The sequence below is a fragment of the Vidua chalybeata genome, chromosome 1 (assembly GCF_026979565.1).
Source record: "Vidua chalybeata isolate OUT-0048 chromosome 1, bVidCha1 merged haplotype, whole genome shotgun sequence".
NCBI lineage: Eukaryota > Metazoa > Chordata > Aves > Passeriformes > Viduidae > Vidua > Vidua chalybeata.
This window is the reverse complement of record NC_071530.1, coordinates 22,419,047-22,437,721: the sequence shown is the minus strand read 5'-3', so window position 1 is coordinate 22,437,721 and position 18,675 is coordinate 22,419,047. Positions and strand designations below refer to the sequence as shown.

General features: G+C 40.1%; 1 protein-coding gene across 3 annotated transcripts; it reads right to left on the bottom strand.

Annotated features, from left to right (window-relative positions):
- Window positions 1–333: 333 nt before the first annotated feature.
- On the bottom strand, window positions 334–12,931 carry STEAP1 (STEAP family member 1). 3 transcript variants are annotated; one of them, XM_053960241.1, is made up of 6 exons: window positions 12,802–12,931; window positions 12,397–12,558; window positions 9,266–9,370; window positions 7,953–8,465; window positions 6,351–6,515; window positions 334–4,758 (listed from the first exon to the last, which is right to left on the bottom strand). In XM_053960241.1, the coding sequence occupies exons 3-6, from the start codon at window positions 9,356–9,358 to the stop codon at window positions 4,501–4,503; spliced, it is 1,029 nt and encodes a 342-aa protein (XP_053816216.1). In that variant the 5' UTR covers window positions 9,359–9,370; window positions 12,397–12,558; window positions 12,802–12,931; the 3' UTR covers window positions 334–4,500. The 3 variants fall into 3 exon arrangements, with proteins under 3 accessions (XP_053816216.1, XP_053816206.1, XP_053816226.1); XM_053960231.1 differs by having other exon boundaries at window positions 12,397–12,931; XM_053960251.1 differs by lacking the exons at window positions 12,397–12,558; window positions 12,802–12,931 and adding an exon at window positions 11,640–12,251.
- Window positions 12,932–18,675: the final 5,744 nt, after the last annotated feature.

The following is an 18,675-nucleotide window of genomic DNA, read 5'->3' as shown; positions in this document are numbered from 1 at the left end:
GAGCCAAAAAAAAAAAAAAAAAAAAGAAATTTAAGGACCAAATATTTCTATCAGTAGCAATGGTAGTATTCTACAAGTCCCACAGTGACTACACATCTTTAACCAAGTCAAAGACATAGCATATTTATCTCAGCAATGTACTTTCATGCTATGAAGATGAAATATACATAAAAAAGAAACAAAAAATACAAAATAACTCAAACTTCTGTTGTATCATCTTTATTGAAAGTAGCTGTGGTCTTATGTTTACAGAGTTTGGTTCATGGATTGGTTTTATGTATTTTCAGCTGAAAATCTCTGAAAACTTATGCCTACTTAATAAATTAGACTCACTTCATCCATTCAAGTGTTAAATTTAATCTGCACAAAAGTTCAAAGAATGATGCAAAAATTGAACTCTGAGATAACTGAATTCAATGAGACTTGTTTTAATAAAAGAAATAATAAGAAGCAATTTTGCCATCAGCAACAGAATATGCTCATGGGATCAAGAAATCCTGGCATGATGGAAAAATATCAGTGGCAATGATCAGCCATTGCCAGACACTTACAGCAACAACAGTTGCTGTTGAAGAACCACATTCTTTAGGGGTGGTTTCAGTGTGTTTTCAAAAACTGGTCTTTTTGTTTTGCTTTATTTTTTTGAATTATTCCTTTAATGCTATTTAAAGAAAATCAGTTTAAAAGAAATTAGTTTGAATTTCATAAATGGTTAAGGGACAGTACTAGAAACTCTGGATGTAGGAGAAAAGAGGAAATGTAAGATCATCATCTCTACAAATGAAACCACACAGCCCACAGTCACGTAGATGTCAGTCAGTTTTATATGGGTTTTGATGACAATTTCTAGAGCACATTTTTGCCCACTGATTCATGGAAAACTAAGAACATGACAAAAAAGTGAAGCAAGGGAATATTCTTGCTACTGAAATAGGATGAAATAATCTAAGTTTTAACTTTTAGGAGCACCTGGAACTTTTCATTTAAGGATGGTTTAAGTTAAGCTGCCTGTTTACACCATTCCTCTTTGAGTCCTTCCTACTAACATATGTAGGATGCTGGCTGTCAGGTGAATCAGACCCATGAGTAGATCTGGCAGATTCATTCTTCTTTCTGCATTACTTTTCAGCTGGATCCAATGCCCTACTCTGATGAACTTCACATCTTTAAAGACTTGCAGCACTGAGAGAACAGAGAAGAGTGGCCAAAGGGAGGGGCTGCTTACAGTAAATGCTGCTGTCAACAGGAATTTGCATTACACAATAGTCAACACAGCCCTGGCTCTAGCCTCCTGAACAATGATTATTGCTATCACTTATTGGAAGGAGTATTCTGGATATGACCTCTCCAAATGAATTTGGCATAAAATTCCTTAGGCCCCTTTAACAATTTATATCTCCAGAGTTTCAATTCTGTGTCTCTCAAATACATTGGAGTTTCAATTCTGTGTCTCTCAACACAACAGAAAAAAGTACTTTGCAGGCCTTTGCAGGCATTTTAAAGACACTGCCACTAGAATGATGGATTCTTACACTAAAGTATGCCCATACTTCACACATTCTTACACTAAAGTATGCCTTTCCTCAATGCCCTTGCTATTCTTGAACTTTTCTTGGTCTTTGATCAGTATTTCCAGGGATCTTGGGTCTCCCTGCAAAGCTTTCTCTTCCATCTCAAAAGTCTCTGAATGCTAGAATAAACAGTTAAAGGTTCTGTTAGGAAAAATGCAATGTCATTACACCATGAAAGTGTTCATTTGATTTTCACATCTTTGTTTTCTTTCCTTTGGAGGCTCCAGGCTCTTCACTAGCATGGAGAAAATGGTTTCCCTTGACAGTTTCTATCAGCAGCTCTTCAAGAGTGTACTGTACCTTTTTACCCTTTTACCCTGGATGTATATGACACAATGGCAGATACAGCATACATTGAAGCATTTAATGATGCATAGTTTTATAAAACTATTTAGTGTTATACAAGTAAGTGCCTAAAATTTGCACACACATTCAATTAATGTATTATAATAGTATATAGGCCTATTAATACACTGAATTTGAAATAGGTACATAAACATAAATTAAAAGGTACATATGAACTTAGATTCATCAGTATTGAACTAAATCATGTCTGCCACAAACGGAGAAATTAAATACTGTCAACAGCATTTGCTTCTTAGCCCTATATAGACCTCCCTCACTGTTGTATCTGAATACTTAAAAAACAAATCATAGAATAATTTACGTTGAGTCTAACCATAAATCTAACACTGCCAAGCCTACCACGAGAACATGTCCCTAAGCACCGCATCAACATGTCTTTTGAATACCTCCAGGGATAGTGAGTTAACCACTTCCCTGAGCAGCCTGCAGACTGGGAAGTGAGTTACTAAGATGTAGTTTACTAAAGACTTAGAAAGCAGAGAAGAGACTCACTATGAAGTCTCAGGTTCTGGCTATAAGCATTCAATGTTAGTTTCTAGAGAAATGGCTAGATATGACACAGGAAACCTGGCTCCTTCTTGAAACAATCAGTAGGGAAAAACATGCTTGAATGTTCAGATGTCATGTGTGATTTTTGGAATAGCTTCTGTAGACTGTATGTAAATTTCATGTTGTAGAAGACACTTATGAGTTTGCCTCTGGGCAATGCTAGAGAGAAGAGTCTGAAGTGTGCTTAATGTCCCCAGCTGAATGATGAGCGTAAAAGGTCAGTTTGGATAGTATGTGATGATCTTGAAATTGGTTTCCCCCTGTAATTTATGTTACCAATTCAAACCATATTAAATGGTTGAAATGAATGAAGTTATGGTATCTTGGACTACCTTATGTAACAAGTGCATTGAGCTTATTAAAGATTTATTTAATTCATGGAAATATAAATACAAATGCCTTGAGCACCATACTTTTCCACTCTTGTTAGAAACTTCTTAGATTAACATTGCAGTCCAGCTTCCCATATTGTAGGGTTTTGGCCTCTGCCATGCGTTACTGGTTTGATACATAATGCCACAGATTTCAATCTATATTACATAGGTCACCATGTCCCCAGTTACTTTCACAGTATTACATTATGCGCAAATTTAAAAAAGGCCAACTTTTAAGTTGCAGTAATTGAATGGTAACAACCTGGAAAATACAAAATGTAATATCCCTGCAGCTATTTACTTTGTTTGTTATTTATGCTCCATGTAAAAGTCCAGAAAGAGACAACAGATTCATTAGCACCGTGTATTACGTTTTTTTAGGTATATGTTGTTTTCCTGTTTGTTTTAATACCAGAGCCATTACCAATTACAGTTCTCATTCAGAGGAATAGGTGGCATCAACAGTCCATGTCCTAGTCAATTCCTGCAGGCAGACTGGCAGAAATGTTCCTGATGTTGGGTGAAAATATTTACTACTGAATAACATATTTCAAAACCGATACTAACTGCTGAATTATTCATTTAAAACTTTCAGCCGGACCTATGCAATATAAGGAAAGTAGGATTTAATGAGCTTATTAAAGTTATTAGGAAAATTTCTGTAAAAGCAAATGCATTTGGAAGCCATTTAACATGAAAATCTCAACAAATCATTGGCAAGATTCAAATGTCTATTTTTAATGTTTTTCTTCCAGTCACACAATTGTGCTGGCCCTAGAGTAAACAAAAAAACACATTTACCTGATGGAGTTATCCCACTGGAATAATTTGTGCAAATAAAGTTTAGCACATGTCAAGGGCTGCAGGCTTAGGTCAAAAGCATGGAAAATTTCCAGCATCAGAAACAAAAGAATGTGTTCATGGAATAAAAAATGGGAAATATTTTATCGTTTCAAGTAAACAGAGACACACCTCATCCTGGATAAGATGGAAATCTGAGTCTAAAACCTCTTTTTTTAGACTGTGCCCAAGCCTCAGGAGATATTTACCTTGTAAAGATCCCTGTAATTCTGCTTGCCCAGTTGTGTACATTCAATACCTAGCAGGAATACACAGTTTCTCTCTGGCTCTTATGCCAAAGTCCCCACTCTGCAGAGTGAAACACAGCTGCAGGTGCTAAGAGGCAGTGGGATGGTAAATACTCTGGGGTTTGTCCCATTATAATTCTGAGATTTAATGAAGGTACACACGAGGCTGTGCAAAGCAGAAAGCATTCCTGGGCTCTGTGGTGTAATAATTTTTTTACTTTCTGTGGTCATCTGCAGAAATGATTTATGTTTGCTTTTGCATACAAAAGAACTGTGATTGAGACAATGAAACACTTGGATTTTAAAAGCAGTGAGTCAAAAGAATGAAATCATCAAGTAACAAAACACTGAACAGACTAAAGTGTAAAATAGATGTTTTCATTGTCTGTCTTTGAAAATGACAAAATTGCATCAAGTATCTCATGCTCCTGAAGTCAAAAATAAAAGTGAGAAAGAAACATCTATAGCAAATGTGAAAACAGAGCTCATGAGTGAAAATGTCATGGCTTTAAGCATATTTAGATACATAGACAAGAAATGTCCATATTTGATCTACAGTCTGGAAGTTATACTGGTTTGATTGGCTTGTGTCTTAGCTTCCCAACCACTTCTGATTTTTCTTATCCTCTTCCTGAAACATGGGAGGAGCAGTACGCATTTACAAAGCAGAACTACAATAGGAAGAAAAACTGCAATCATAAATGAAGGTGGCGTATACCAGATGAATTGGTTGGCATCAACCCACTTATTCCAAGCAAACACCAGTGCATGAACAGTGCATAACAGCAGGGCTAAATATCCCATCTTGCTCTGCAAAGAGAAAGAAAATAGCAAGCTATTTATTTTTCCCAACTTGGCAAAAAAAAGTACTCTGTTAAGCAAATACAGAAATCTGGATGGGCCTTGAACAACATGCTCAAGTCAAAGAAAAGCAACCATTGGCTTCAAACGAAAAGGTAACAAATATAAGTCAGGACTCCAACTGTACTCCTTTATGCCACTGTAAAAGAAAATGGAAGAGGCACATTTTTCAAGTATTGCTATGATGCTTAGCTAAAATACAGAAGAGATTGAGAGATTGCAGGTTATTCTTGAAACATGCTCAATCCTGAATATCTCAATTTATATCTGTATACTAAATTACTTTAATTCTGTGATAAATCATTATGAGTTCAAAACCAGATATATTAAGGGATTAATTTAATACTTGCAAAGAAAAATTTTAAGCTAAATTAAAATCACAAACTTGAGTAAGTCTAGTACTATTGCAAAAGCCCTGCAAAACGACAGGAAACTCAAGTCTTTCATTTCACTTACAGTGGTAAATTTGGCTTAGCTTGTTTACAAAATTCAGGAGTAAAGAAAATTTACTAGTAGTTTTAAGTTTCTTGTCACTTAATAATCTTGTAGTCATCAGTGAAGTTGAACACTGTACTTCCAACTGCTGAGTGCTTCAGCTTCCAACTGCTGTTCTGCTACAGAACATGATCTTTAAGTAATAAGGTTATTTGTTTACAAAGTAAGTTCAACACAGAAGTATTACTCATCTGGATTTCTTCACCATAGTCCTTCAATAGTGAAAGCAGTCATACATTTGGAGACTTCCTCTTGAACTTTTCCATGTTCTCTGTACACTTATCTTACAAATTATAGACTTCATAGAGTGTGCAGAATATCAAATCAGTAATTGGTGATTATACACTTCAGATCTGCTTTTAAAATACGAATCAAATTTTCAAATGCCAGGTCCTTAGTAGATTATTGAATTTTCAGATTTTGGTGTTTGAGGGCCTGATCCAACACTTGCTTAAGTCTAGTGTGACCATAGTGATGTCAGCAGAATCACCCTGATGATTACTGCGTATGACATAAGAGAATCGAGAGCAACCAAATGCTTCGGTTAAGGAAACAAGCACAGCTGTAGCAAACTCAAGACTGGCTGGATTTGATTACCCAGCATCTGTTCTAAGATGTCTCTTTCAGAATACACTGTGTCATATGGGAACAGCATTAACTGCTTCAATGCCACCTACTCCAAATTCAGCAGGACATGGGACGTTCTGGAGAGATAAGATACCTAGAAGATGACTTCAGCACCAGAGCTAAGAAAAGGTCTCAAAGGGACAACTGCTGCTGGTCACAAAGTCAGAAGGAGAAAAAAAAAGTGATATGGAGTTGTCTTTTCTTTCCATCTTATACACTGAACACAACAGCCTGTTCTCTCGACAAAAGAGTAATGGAAAGAACATTTCTCACAAACCAGTTAACAAAGAGTACAGAACAAACTTTTCCATTGGTTTCAATAACTTTGTGTTTGATATTTCCAACTCCTAATGGTCTTAGCTGATATCACAGTTCTACAAATGGGACTAACAACATGAAGTAATGACATTCATGCACACCTGAATGTAGTGGAACTCTCTCCAGGTCAAAGAGTGACTGACAGATGGAATTGATGTTATTGCCAACAGGGCCAGCAAAGCAAGTCCCAGGATTCCCAGAGACACATAAATCTCCATTCTCCAAACATCATGTTCAATCCAGGCATTTTCTTTTTTTTGTTTGACCTGCCAAAAGAACACCATAAAAATTACAGACTGGCGTACTTGGCTGTTTGTGTTAAATATAATTTCACTATTTTCACCATAATATTAATGAAATAAGCAAAGAAAATCAGTATTTTGGTTTGTTTGAATGTCTTTGAATATAACTGCTATTTACTTCTGATGACAAAGTCTTCACTAGTATCTGCAGAGCAAAGGTGAGCTTTTAGAGAGAAGAATTTAGACTTCATCAGTATCTCAGCCCAGGAGAGCATGATTCTGAGGCCTCTTAACCTGCCTTCACAGCAAGGATAAATCTTGGTTTTGACAAGAAAAAAACCCCACCTATGGCTAAATACCATATCAGGGAGATTATAACAACAGGAAATATATTAACAGCTCTACTTCAGGGAGGTAATTCAACAGGCCTTCTTAATAAAAAAAGCCAGGGTAGCTGTTTAGCTCTGTTTTTTTTTTAAAAACCACAACTTGGTACATTTGTGATTTTAATAAACTGATGTCAAAGCTTCTCCTATTTACAACTGCTTGCAACAGCACTTTGATCCTGCTAGTGATCACCATGGCATAATATGCCCCAAATATGACCATTTCTGCATGTTCAAGACTGGAATCTCAAGGAAATTTCTAGTAATTCATTTAAGTCAGATTACCAGTAAGGCTGATTTCAGAGTTTTCAACAGGTAATTTGACTGTTTACAAAAACCTTAAGAATCTACTGACATCATCATATTGTGCTTTTAATGATTTTTAATAATAAAGACTTCAGGGGTAATAAAAACATATATTTGCAATCTATACCTTATATTGAAATATTCCTAATACTGCATTACTTACGGTACCCAGGGAAATAAGTGAACATTAGGAACTCTCTGATTACAGAGGACATTGGAGAGCTTTGCGAGCCAATTATTGACCGTAAGTCAGAAGCATAATTGAAATCCTACCTTTAAACAAAGTAGTGTGCATCAGTCCAAATGTGAGCCATCAGTATTCACACATTTAGTTTGTGCAAATACAGATTACTGTGATTTAGCTCAGCCCTCCTTCACTGCTGGCTGGTTCTCTTTGCAAAGGTATCTAAAAATGTGCTCAGTACTCAGGCTTTGTTTCTAGATTTCACTGGTCCAGAGAAGAAATCTACACTAAACTAATAGTGTGCCAAAGAATTAAATGTTCCTGTGAGATACCATTTTGTGCATTTTACAGATGGAAAAAATCCCAAATTAAGAAAATTACTTATTCAATATACATTGACACAGCTGTGATGACTCCTGACTTTCTATTACATGCTTTGGGAACTAGGTCCTGCTCCATCCCTAAACAGTCCTCTCTGTGAATGTACTTGAAAATCAAACAAAGGCAATGAAAATGGCTTTCCTCCATCAGATTTGCAAGAATTTTCTGAATACAAAAGTGTTGGTGTTTGTGTGCCCATCGTACCTGCTGGAATGCCCAGTTCAGCAGCTTGTATCTGTATGATCTTCTCATTGGATAGCACAGGCTATAGCAGGCGTGCAATGTAGCGAAGAAGAAACTGAGAAGTCCAAATTGTTTCCTTGATAACATCCATCTATCCAGCCACTGGGGAAACCTTTTATACTTGGTGCCAAAGTACAGCTGGAAACTAGCAGCTAATATTCCTGGTAAATACACTAGTGCTAAAAGGGTAATTGAAGTCACTGGTAAAACTTTGTTTATGACAAGGATTGGAATTTTATAGAAAACATTTTCCTTTTTGGTTATAAAAGGATATATGACATCTCTCATGGAAGTGTAAATAAACGTTAATAATGAGATCACAGATGCTATCTTCATTGGCAAGTGCCACTTAGGGAACAGATCCTGCTTGCAGTGCTGTTCTGAAGAATGTTCAAACTCACCAAAATGGTGTGCTTGATGTAAATCAAAAAGTGCAGCTGCTTCTGATACATTGGCAACCTGCATATCCACATTCTGGAAGGGACAGAACGGAAATACAAAGTGAGTTCAAGAGAAGATTAGAAACTTCTGTAATGACAGTATTTGCCATCATGGCTTTTACAACTCACTTCAGTGGAACCATATACAAAACATATGCACTGTTAAAGACAAGGTAACTTGGAAACATAATATTTCAAACAGCATAGTCAGCACTTAAGTAAAGTACTTGCAGTGTAGATTTCCTGTTCTTCATTATCAGCAGTGATTTTAAAATAGATTTTCATTCCAGGAAGATAACTATACTGCATGGAAGGAAGGATTACATTATGTGAAGCATCATTTCAGCTTCTTATTATATAAGTTATAGATTTCAAATGTCAAATTTCAGCTATAAACCTAACGATGTAGGCCAAATACCATGCATAAGAAAGGATTAAAGGATTTTTTTTCTGGACCTTTTTTTGTGTCATGTGGCAAACTTCCTTAGTGCAATGTTGCTATCATGAAGATTCCCCCAAAGATAAATTTTATATTCCTGTGTAAAAATCCCAAATTATTTCTATGGAGTTTTGCTCATCTGGTAAGATACAATTAGCAGCTACTCTCATGTAGTTTTTAGCTGCCTCAAGCTTTGTTTATTTTTTATCATGGACTGTGATTAAATTAAATGAGATGTTCTCTATCTTTTTATTTCTTCATGTCAATATTGTGACAACATTTCAGAAATATTCATGATATGCCAGTGTGATGCTAACACTGTCTCTGGACAAAATTGAATCAAGGATTGCAATATTCTATGTGACATATGAGCTGCTTTTTTACAGAAACATTACCAAGTAGTTAAGATTTTCTGTATTTCTTCTTGGCATGATGTTCTGACCTGCATTCTGATCAATGGCACGATTACCACCTTCCCTCTTCTCCATTGTGGAAACTCCCTGCAAAACAAATACAGGATGTAAAACAGGTTTTGAAATGCCATACTTTGAGGCCTATTTTACCTCAAATTGTTTTCTTCCTTGTCCTCCACACATTTGCTGGAAAAGGCAGAGTCAACTAGGGAAAGGAAAGTCTGTCCTCTGAGAATGGAAAAAGCTCAGCTTATTTTCTGGGTAAAGTAGAGAATAAGAGAGAGCATAAATCAACAGAACAAAATTACTAATGAAAAATAATATTTAAGCCTAATATCCCTGTCACCAGCGGACTTAATGCATTAATTCAAGTTTTAAATGACAATAAATTAGTTTGAAACAGCTTGCATAAAAAACATGTAAAATGTTATGAAGACGGATTTTAAGTTCATGAGCCTTCCTGATGCAAGAAGCTCATGGAGATGTGGTTTCTAATACATTTTAGGGTTTAGGATTGGTCTACCTAACAGTCACTCTGGGGCTTTAGAGGTGTATTCTCCCTTCAAGATCGTCAAGAAACTGTAGCTTTGCTCATGCTGTTCCCAGGTATTTTGGCAATACTCATCACCACAAGTAGCAGCGGAAATGGTTCTAAGCTATTAGGAACGACAAAAACTCAGGGGGCAGAAAAAGAAGAAAAAAGAAAAGAACTGATAAACTGAAAGAGATATTTCTGAAAATCCTAGGATAGCAGGAAAGACAGTATTTTGAAGAGTGTAAAATAACTACAGGGCCTGCAAGGACCTTGCAAAAGGACTTGCCAGGGGTGTGTCACAGTGTTGCACATGGCAGGAGGAGAGGCCCTGGCACCATGCTACTGGAAGCTCAGAGTGCCACACCACCGGGTGACTTTCCGTGACAACCTTTAAGAAAATTACTAGGTGGCTCTTCCATTTATTTTCCTGCTGAACAGCTGAATTACTAGATATTAAACTGTTTTTCTACCTACTGATTCTTTTATATCCATAAATCTTTTGGGAAATTATATGGAGAAATCAGACTTTGACAATTTTCCTTCTTCTACTGTGTCTGGTTCCTTCAGTGGATGAGTCTTGCAGTCTTACTGTCTGCTGAGGATTTGCTCTCTGCGAGGCCACCAGGCACCTGAGGCTTAAGTATTCTTTTGGAAGTGTTCTTTTCCTTAGCATTTCCCTTTGGATTTTTCCCTCCTGGTAGTCAGCTCTCCCTTTGAGCATAACCTCCCAGAGTTATGTGTTGTAGAGGAGGGTCAACAAGAGTTCTGTCTGAAGGTCAGGCTGTTAAGCCATTTCTACACCAGCTAATGGTGTAGGAAAAGTCTATCCTTTGTATATCCTGCACAGAAGAAGGCATGGACTCATGAAGGCACACTTCCCCGCCCTCCCTCCCCCATTCCTAGGGCTAGTCCTGGTGATTTTATCAAAAGTTTTGGGGTATTGTGTATCTTCACAAAGCTTCAGATTTTAGAATTTCTACTTCTACATGTTTCAATATACATAATTTCTAGCTGTTAAAGTTCAAAGAATAGTTTACAAATAGAACTTAGTAGGGTGATCTTACCTGTAAAAAACCTAGTAACACATACAGCGAACTCCACATCTGTTTTTAAGGAACTCATAAAATGAAGGGCAGTCATCATTTTTGATGCCTACCTTCTGGCTACCACACTGTCTTCGAGGTCCAAAAGCATAATTTAGTTTGGGAAGCTCTGTATGGAAAAGCCTGATTCACTCAGTTCTCATGCTCCTATCACTCTTCATTCAGAAAATTTAGAAATAAGGAGTTCATTATTAGTTTCCAGTTAAAGGTTAATATTGATGAAGATGCAGTAAATGATGCTATGATGTGAACAAAAGCAACCCATGAGCTATAATGACAGCTGCTAACCCTAAAAGCTGATTTATTGGTTCTTTTGGGATACAATGTTTAATACAATGTTAAACATAGTGTTAAAGGTTTATGCAGCAGAAAACAAGCCAAAGAAAAAAGAAAGCGCATGAATGGACGTGTTCATCCAGAGAACTGTGGGTTTCAGCCATGCAACTGGCATGCAAGGAAACTCAAGTGTCATACCATCATATTCCACTTGGCTTCTGATACCAGTTAACATGAAATTATTTCCCAGTAACAAAGCACAGTAATAGCCTTTGAAAACCCTAAAAGAAGAGCACCTCCAATTCACTACTCAGTGCTTTACAAATTGCCAGAAAGAAGTAATCTAGACTATATGTCTTTTTGAAATACATCTGAAGAAAAATTAGGAGTCCTGCAAGAGACAGAGTTAGTCATCTAACTCACAACTGTTATGAAAGGAAACAGTTATATTAATGTCCATCCTCAGTGCACATCCCTTCTGCTCTGGGACGCAGCTGTCAACGAGGGTGGAGGGTGTCCTGCTGCAGAAAGCCAAGTTTCCAGTGCTGTCAGTACAGTACTGAATTTTGTACCGCGACAGCACTCTCATTGTAATGCTGAACCATCAGGGATCCACACTGTGCAAACATTATCCCGGGAAAAAATCATCCCAAGTCAAGGATCAACCAAGGAGGTTTTCCTGAGAGAGGGGTTTCAGGGCTGGTTCCACGAAAAAAGAAAAATGGGTAAAATAAACAGGCTATGATAATAACGAGGAGGCGATGGAAGAGGTGCGGAATAGTGCCTGCATCCCTCTCTCGGCACTATCAGAAAATTACAGCATGAAACTGCTGGGCATAAGTGTCTCGCTTTCCAAGTGCCCGCTGCATCGTGCAGGACGCTGTAGGCACGCGAGCTCGTAACTTTCCCCGCTCTTCAAAAATTCTGCTGAGCTCGGTGGAAAACTGAATGAAAACCCAGAGGGTGGGAGCAAGAGAGCGTCGCTCGGCGTTCCTCCTCGGCCAGAACGAGCCCGGGGCACTCCGCCTCAGGGAGCCCGAGCCCGCCGGGGCTTCCCGGCCCAGCCCGGCCCGGCCCGGCCGCGTGGCGGGCGGGGCCCGGGTCGGAAGGCGCCGCAGCCCGGCCGGGCGGGCGCACACGGACACCTCCCCGGCGGCTCCGGGCACGGCCAGCGCCTGTCCGGCCCCGGGCTCACTCACCTCGGCCCGGCAGCTCGGCCTCTCCTTCCCGCCGCAGGTCCCGCCGCGGGGGGCGGCAGCAGCGGCGGCCGCGGCTCGGCTCCGTCTGCGGGGGGCAGCGCCCGGCGGCGCCGCTCGGAGGGGAGGGCGGCCTCGGGTCAGCAGCGGAGCGCCTGCCGGACTCTGAGGAGATGGGAGGCGGGTGAGACCGGCCGCAGCCTCCACCTCCCCTCCCGGCCCCGCCTTCCGCGCCCATCCCGCTCCCCTCCGCCCGGCGGGTCCGAGCCGCGGTGCCGTGCCCCGTCCCGAGCAGCGGAGGGCGGCGGGACGACGCGGCCCCGGGGACTCCCCTCCGACACCGGCCGGCCCAAAGAGCGCCCGGCCGTGGGTCTGCTGGGCCCTCGGCCGGACAAAGGGCGCATTCACCTGCTCCCTCCCCGCCCCGCCGCAGGGAGGAGGAGGGGGCGGAGGTGCTGAGGTGCGCTTTTCCCCCCGGCGCCCCTCGCCTCCATCAGCCGGACCTCTGCCGGCAGCCCCGCCGCTTGTGGGGGGTGCGCTGTGGGGTCACAGCGCGCTCCGGGCCCGCCAGTGGCCCAGGGCCCTTCGGATCCCGGGAACCCTTCTGCTCTCCTTTCATTCCGTTCTCTATTGCCTGCCCGTTCCTCCTCTCAGGTCACTCTCCTAACCTGACAAAATGCCCTATTAATCCCTCTCATACGAGCAGTCCTCACTTAATTTTTTTTTCTTAAAGTATCATGATCCTGTAAGATTTTTGTTGTTTGTTTGTTTGTTGGTTGGTTTTTAACTTCTGCTGGCGATTTTGAAAAGGCAGTTGTCTCCTGAAATTTTAGTCACACAGTAGTGTGAGCTATATTTATCTTGTGAAATCTCTGTTTTAGTGCATATTTTGACATCCTAACGTTGAAGAACACGTGGCCAGTTTGTGTCAGAAATGTTTTCATGCAGAGCTCATTGTATCCTCGTCAGGATGTCTTCACAGAAATGGTGCCAAGTTCCATGTCTTTGAATCGTGGGAGGGGAGTGGATTTTTTTTTTTTTTCTCCTTTTCAGTAGATGATAAATGGACGTAGACTCCAGCTGAATGCTACATCTGGAAGAAAAGAGGAGATTGCCTTAGAAGGAATAGAAGACAGAATAATTGTATCTCCTGTGTTAAAAGCTTAAGTTTTAAAAAATTTTTAGTTACCTTCATTAACATATTTTTCTGTGCTTTGCATAAAGGCTATTTCTCACATGTTTTCCATTAGTTACTTTTTTTTGCAAGGGATGCTAACTTGGGTATGCTCTCAACAAGTGCCGTTTGGTTTCCTTCCCTGCTCCTTTTTTTCACGGTCCGTTTGGGATTTTTCCCCATTCCCATCAGCAGGGTGACGCCTGGCGGTGGGAGCGCAGGGGAGGAGGCTGCCTGTGCCAAGGTGTGCCGGGCGGTTCCAACCCTGGCTAACGAGACTTTGCAGTCCAGAGGGCTAAAAGCATGTTCCTAGGGAGCTCCTTGGAAAATCACTTCTCAGAAGTACCCTCTCACTTCTCAGCCCTGGTGTAAACTAGTCTTATGGGAACTACAGATAGCTCAAGATGCTGAGAGATTGCAACATCTGTATATCCTGTCTTATCATATACTATCTTAAGGATAGAATATCCTTAAGGCATCCTTAGACTTTTCATAAAACACACAAGAGCTCAGCTCCTGCATACACATTCTCAGAAGACCAGATGAAAAGCCAGCCAGAGCGTGAACTATTAAATAAGTACCTGGTAAGCTGTTCTGCACAGATGCTTTTAGATATCTCTGGACTAGCAGTCCCCTCTCCAGTCTGCATCCTGAGTACTATTAGGTATCTGTCTGTGAATAAAATTGGAAAGCTGATTTTACGTGGGTGCTGACAAAGTGGAAATAGATTCAAATGCTAGTGAAATCTTTCATGCCTACCCTGAGTCATGACTTCCACGTCACTCAAAGTACTACTTATATTAGAATGGTTACTGGAAAGCAATCTGCATGGCAGTCCTGCAAGCCACTATGCCCAGATGATACCAGTGCATGCTCACAGCTTTGAACTGGTATTTATGAGATGTGCTTTGTAAGAAGTATGAGGCTGAAGGTAGGAAACTCCACAGGAATCAGGAGTTGATTCAAAATGAGAAAATTTCTCTTGGAATATGCAGAATGGGCATGATGTCACTGACAAGAATGTAAAGTTGTGCAGGTTTGGCTAGCTCCAGAGGTTTAGAATAGTGTCAATATGCTTTAACTCATGTACGAGCTGGGAGAGAAAGAACAATACTTTCATGGTTGCTGAAGTGTGTCAGGGTTTTTTCCAGAGAACAAAAATACTCTGGTGACACTGGCTTTGTCCATCTGTGTTTTATTCCTTCTATATTCTGATTAAAGTCTGTGTGTGATGTTGACCAAGAACATGAGGGAATTAATGCTTGATTACATTTTCTGGAGAAAAGAAATATTGCATAATTGACAAGCTTTCCAGACAGTTCTTTAATCTTGAGAACAGATTAATCAGAGTTTCTACATGGGGAAGTCTGTGGTCAGGACAATTTCCTTCTGCAACTGCTCTTCAGACTAGGAGTTCTGAGAACAACGTGCCAAATGGCTGGAAAAGTGGTGCAGTGTTCCAGTAACACACAGACCTACATATAATCACACTAACAGTCTTGCTCAGAACTTGTTGAGTAAGCTAAGTGTAACTATGAGTGTCAGCAAGATGACTACAGCATGCCCTTGGGTGACTCAGAAATGGTGCCACAGAGGGGGAGCTGGTGTAGAAAGATGGAAACTTTTCACTGTAATTTAACCAAGTGTAAATGGGCTGGGTTCAGCCAGGTTGAAATGCTTAAGTGGTGACTGAGTTTCCAGGATGGCACTTGAAGGGTTCACTAGAGGCTTACCAAGGTGGTAAAGGGCTCTCAGCTCATGCTCCCTGGGGAGACACGTGGGGAAACTGGTCTTGCTTCATCTGGTGAAGAACCTTCCCTCCATACTTGAAGGGAAGGTACAAAGGTGAGCAAGCCCAACTCTTGTTGGTAGTGCCAGTGAGTGTAAAAATAGTCAGGAATCATGAATGGCAGTTTGAAGGTTCACATTGGGTTCTAGGGAAATATTCTTCACTGAGAAGATAGTGAAAATCCTCATTGTGTCCATTGCTTCTTGTCTCTCCTTTGAACTCCACTGAGAAGAGTGTGGCTCCATATTCTTTACTGTCTTCATCCCTCAGGTATTCATGTGATGTTAAGAGCTTCCATGAGCCTTCTGATCTCCAGGTTTAATAGTTCCAGCTCTCTCAACCTGTCATTGTAGGAGAAGTGCTTCAGTCCTTTAATCCTCTTCATGATGACCTGCACAGAAGCAATTTCAGTACATCCATGTCTTGCTTGTACTGAGGGGTCCAGAACTGAACACAGCAATGCAGATGAGTCTGAGAGGGGCTGAGGGAAGGGGAAGGAGGACGAGCCTTGACCAGCTGGCAGTACTCTTCCTATTGCAGCTTAGGACCTGATCTGGTATTGACAGGGGTCTTCCTTTGAGTGGGACAATGCACACAAAACTTAACTGCATTAATGTTTTTGCCCATGGAAATATACGAGCTGACACCAAGAGGACTCTTGCTCAGAATGCCCAAACTCAGCAGTCTGTGAAAAGGAACATAAAAATGTAGGTGCTACAAAGAATCACGTATGAATTTGGAAAATTATGAAAGAATTTGAAAATTAATTTTGAAATGCTATCAAATCTAACCTGATTTTGAAATTACAGCCTAAGAAACTGTAGTGTTGACTCCTAAGTTGGGAATGGAAGTGGCAAGTGCCCTGTGTTCATGTTGTGAGTTGGAGTTGCAAATGCAGCTGGTAGAGAATGCTTGTCTCTTGTGGACTGAGGCCATTTGAGAACAGACATGAGGCAACATATTTGGTTTACTGGCATTTAATAAGCTTCTTTATCCAAGGGAATATGTCAGAAAGAGATCAGATAAGCATACAACTGCTGTATTCCCTGCTGAATGACTATGTAGTAAAGGACCAGCTGTTCTTAGTGAGTAACATTGTTAAAGTGAAAAAAATTTCTTACTTGGCCCGGATTTATCACACAAATCCTGATTCAAAGAAGTGGCACTCAAGCTACTTGAAATAGTTGAATTCCTCTGGAGGATTTAAGTAATTGGTGCCAAGTAACAGGGAGCTGAGGAAAATAACTACAGTGAAAAACAGAGGCTCAAGATTGTTTGAGAGGGCTGTTCAATCTTGTCCAACATGTGGAATAAACTTTATTACTAAACTAAAAATTAAACTAAAAATTATGTACTGCTTCTCTTGAATTATGAGAAATCAACAAAGCCACATGACGCTCAAATAATTTTTTTAACTGATACTTTTAGACATTGTTGAAAGTACAAGTAAAGACCACATGACCACCACAGTTAAAGTTCAATGAAATGAGTTGAAAAATAACTCAAAGTAGAGGAGAATAGAAATATTTTATTTTCTCATTCCCTGTAAAAAATTAGATTCTGGATTTCAGGTATATAATTTATAGACAAATACAGAAAGCACTTGCATTGTTAATTTTTTGAACTAACACCTTTCACAGCATTCCTTTCTGATAATACACGTTGTTTCTTGGAAGTAGAACAGGAGAATTTGTTTTATAGTTAAGAAAAAAATTTGAATCAGACAATGATATTCTCTGGGTATAATCACATACTCTTAAAGAAATGCTTGCCCTTCCCAGTGTGTTTGTTACTTTTGCTTACATAACATCTAAAATTGTCCTGTTATCCTTTGAGGCAGCTGTGGTACTTCTCTGTGGAATCTTGTTGATTTCAGGATTTTACCACACACATGCCACTGGAGTATAGAGCTGGCTGCCTTTAAATACTTACAATAGTGAAACCAGTGATAATAAAAATAACAGTAATTTATATCCAGATTAACAACAACAACAACAAAGCCACAGCAACCCTGACACACTTCAAGGCTGTAAAATGTAAAGAATACAAGGAAGGGAATAGACTCACAGGGAAAGGATTACTGAACAAAGACAGAATATTGGTCATGTAGGGTTTTTTTTACAGGGAAACTTTTTCTTAAATCTGATTATGTAATAGCAAACAGCAGTGATATATTTTCTGCTGTGGTATATAGGGGTATTCATTACCTCTAATTGTTAAAAAAGATAAGGTTTTACAGTATTTCTACAAGAATCCATTGAAATGAAAATGCTTTGGAACATATCTTGTGAAAAAGTGTGGCCTATTGCTTTTGGCTGTGGTTCTTTGATGCTCCAGGCAGCAGCTTCCTCACTCCCCACTCAATGCAATGGGGAAGTGAATTGGAAAGATAAAAGTAAGACAATTCATGGGCTGAGATAAAGACATTTTGATAAGTAAGAAAAAAGCTATGTTCACAAGCAAAGCAAAGCCACTTTCTGTGGGCAGGCAGGTACTGAGCCATCTCCAGGAAAGTAGGGCTCCATCAAATGTAGCAGTGACTTGGGAAGACAAACACCATCACTCCATACATTCTCCCTTCCATTTCCCCCCCCCTCCAACTTTATATGCTGAGCATGATGCCCTATGGTCTGGGATATTGTTTGGGTCAGTTGGGGTCAGCTGTCCTGGCTGTGTCCCCTCCCAACTTCCTGTGCATCCTTAGACCCCTCATAGATGGGGTGAAGAGCAGAAAAGACCTTGTCTCTCTGCAAGCCCCACTCAGCAATACAAAAACATCTCATTATTATCAGCACTGATTGCAGTGCAAATCCAAAACACAGCCCCATGCCAGCCATTGTGAAGAAAATGAATTCTACCCCAGCCAAAACAGCATGGTGGTTTAGGAATGGCATTCTAATGTCATAATACTTCCCATGAGGAGGTACAAAGGCATGTGATGACACAAAATTGTCAAAATGTTGTAGCATCCCTCCCACAACCATGTTCTTTCCCAGGTCATCTACCTCAGCAATTTATCAGAAAATCTTGTTCCAATACCACATTTTAAACTCCTTACAGTTTGTAAGGAATTTTTTGGTTCTACACCTACTACAAATACTTGCAGAATTTTTTCCTATCACTTTAGTGCTTACAAACCCCAGTCCCTGTTGTCAGATGCGGTGCAGACACAAACCTTGGGCACTGAGAACTTCTCTGCAGGCCATGATGTAGGTTTCACATGAGAAACAGTTGGAGACAGGTGATGCAAGCACATGGGGAGGAAGCTGAAATGAACATGGTTTTAGAAATGTAATGAGAGGGTGATGGTTTGGATGTC

What these genes read in the sequence shown, in the direction of transcription:
- STEAP1 (XM_053960251.1), bottom strand. Translation starts at nt 11,786, where the DNA reads ATGAGAGTGCTGTCGCGGTACAAAATTCAGTACTGTACTGACAGCACT. An exon ending in GGATGGACATTAATATAACT is followed by an intron (nt 9,371 to 11,639) that starts GTTTCCTTTCAT and finishes TTTGTTTTGCAG; the next exon opens with GGAGTTTCCACAATGGAGAA. An exon ending in GAGAGTTCCACTACATTCAG is followed by an intron (nt 4,759 to 6,350) that starts GTGTGCATGAAT and finishes TTCTCTTTGCAG; the next exon opens with AGCAAGATGGGATATTTAGC.